General features: G+C 51.5%; 1 protein-coding gene across 5 annotated transcripts in view; it reads right to left on the minus strand.

Moving 5' to 3' along the window:
• TTC39C (tetratricopeptide repeat domain 39C) overlaps positions 1 to 2,206 on the minus strand; it is a 54,371-nt gene that overhangs the window by 23,480 nt on the left and 28,685 nt on the right. The window contains exon 7 of one of the 5 annotated variants that reach the window (XM_014546153.1): positions 1,618 to 1,628. The exons of the other annotated variants lie outside the window; for them this stretch is intronic. Within the exon in view, the coding sequence (XP_014401639.1) occupies positions 1,618 to 1,628 (11 nt within the window). The remainder of the gene's footprint in view (positions 1 to 1,617; positions 1,629 to 2,206) is intronic. 5 annotated transcript variants of the gene reach the window in all.

Below are 2,206 nucleotides of genomic sequence, written 5' to 3' on the forward strand. Positions count from 1 at the left end.
CTGCGCCTTCAGAGAGCTGCCCGTTTTAGTGTTGTCAGCATTTGGAAAACTGTGACTTCAGTGAGAGATCAGCCCACGCCCCCGGGTGAGACGCGAATCAGCTTCCAGGCTCCCGGGTGACACCGCGCCTCGCGCCTCGCTCATCGAGGAGCCAATGAGACAGGAACTGGAGGCCGGCACGTCCTGTCCCCCCTCAGGAAAGCGTTACTTTTTTGCAAAAGGAAAACGTTGCTTTCTCCCGTGTTCACATACAGGCCTCAGAGTCAGGACGTAAGTGCAGGAGCCACGGGCAAAGCCACGGGTTAACGTATAAATGAGGGAGCAGATCAAGGGCCCTTTCTCAGGCCTTCGAAGAGGCTCCATTTAGAAAACAACTAAGTTACTAACATTCTGTCCCTTCAAATCACCCCTTTCGGGAAAAGTGCCGTCTTCAAGGAGGCCCCCCAGGGACGCACTGGGCTCGGCCTTAATGAACAGAACGTTAACCCACAACCAATACTTTTCTGTAAAGGTGTGACCTGGCACACGCAGAAATGTGGTTCCCTTTAGAGATCAGGCTAATGTACATTAATAATTCTAACGCTTCCTTTCTCAGAAAACAGTGTCAACATGTAAACAGACAAATGATCACACGTTACAAATCTGTTAAGTCAAATTAACGAAGGACCACGGTTTGTGTAATTGAATGAGTTTGGGGAGGCACAAACATTTTTGAAATGAAAATTGAACGATCTCACCCTAGCCAGTTTGGCTCAGTGGATAGAGCGTCAGCCTGCGGACTGAAGGGTCCCGGGTTCAATTCCGGTCAAGGGCACATGCCCGGTTGCGGGCTCGATCCCCAATGTGGGGCGTGCAGGAGGCAGCCGATCAACGATTCTCTCTCATCATTGATGTTTCTCTCTCTCTTTCTCTCTCTCTCTCTCTCTCTCTCTCTCTCTCTCCCTTCTTCTCTGAAATCAATCAATCAATAATAATAATAAAATTAATGATCTCTTGAATAGCCACCACATATTATAAATATCCAAATTCCTCAATTCCGACATGAGTAGAAATAGAGCGCTGAACGCTCCCTGTGCTATCAACATTATTGGGGAAAATTCTGACAAGGGGTACGACGTCCAAGGACATCTAGTGTCTGGTAACATCGTTCAAACTGCAAATCGCAGGTATTTACCAAATTGGAAAAAAGATCACACCATTTTTAACCGATGGAGGATGGGTGGTCCCTGCTCTGACCAGTAAGTACACCCTCGTGTTTAAGCTGCCACTTAAGCTGAGACTGAACCACATAATGACTCAGTTTACTGGGCTCACACCAAGGAGCCAAAGCCACATCGAAGAGACCAAGGGACCAACCAGAATCGTCACGAAAATTACCCAAGATGAGGGCAGAAGGATAAAAATTCATAATCACAGAAAGGTCCTGTCAGACTTTCATCCTTTAAATCTAAGAACCGGAACTGGGATCTCAGTGACTGTGGTCAAGGTCCCCAGAACGGCTTACACCCTCATTTAAGGCTGGGAATCGGATCGTTTTACCGTCTGAACGCAGGACCCGTCTGTGAGCCTTAGCACCGGGCCCGGCTCCCTCAGACAGCGTCTACCTACCCGGAACCACGGCCGTCGGCCTGGCATCGCAAGACAGGAGCTTCGCCCAGCTGCGCGGGGCTCAGCGGTGGAGCACTGACCCAGGAAGCCGGTCAGGGTCACCGTCTGCCTCCCGGTCAGGACACAGGCCCGCGTTTTGGGTCGGCGCCCCGTGTGGGACGTGCAGGAGGCAGCTGATCCATGATTCCCGCATCATGGGTGTTTCTCTCTCTCTCTCCTCCCTTCCTCTCTGAACTCAATACAAATATATTAAAATAAAAAAAGGCACTCGCATCACGTCCACCAAACCCGCGTTTACCTGCCGCTCCTCTCCCGGGCCGACTGCTGGCCCCTTACTCTCAACACTACGTTACCTACAAAGCAGTGCAACAGCTACTCACGTAGCTAAAGGGGCCTTCATGTCCTTACTTTCGCTCGCATACATCAGTGAAGACAGCCCCTGGCGGCGGTCTCCGGGGAACCCCAGCAGGTTGATGATTTTGAGCAGGTTGGGGGGCACCATGGAGATGCAAAGGTGGAACAGGCCGTATCCAAAGCTCACGGCACCTCTCAGCCGGCTCAGGGTCTCCTCGGACACCCCGTCGGCCGCCGCGTGGTT

Source organism: Myotis brandtii, unplaced genomic scaffold (genome assembly GCF_000412655.1).
Source record: "Myotis brandtii unplaced genomic scaffold, ASM41265v1 scaffold433, whole genome shotgun sequence".
Classification (NCBI taxonomy): Eukaryota; Metazoa; Chordata; class Mammalia; order Chiroptera; family Vespertilionidae; genus Myotis; species Myotis brandtii.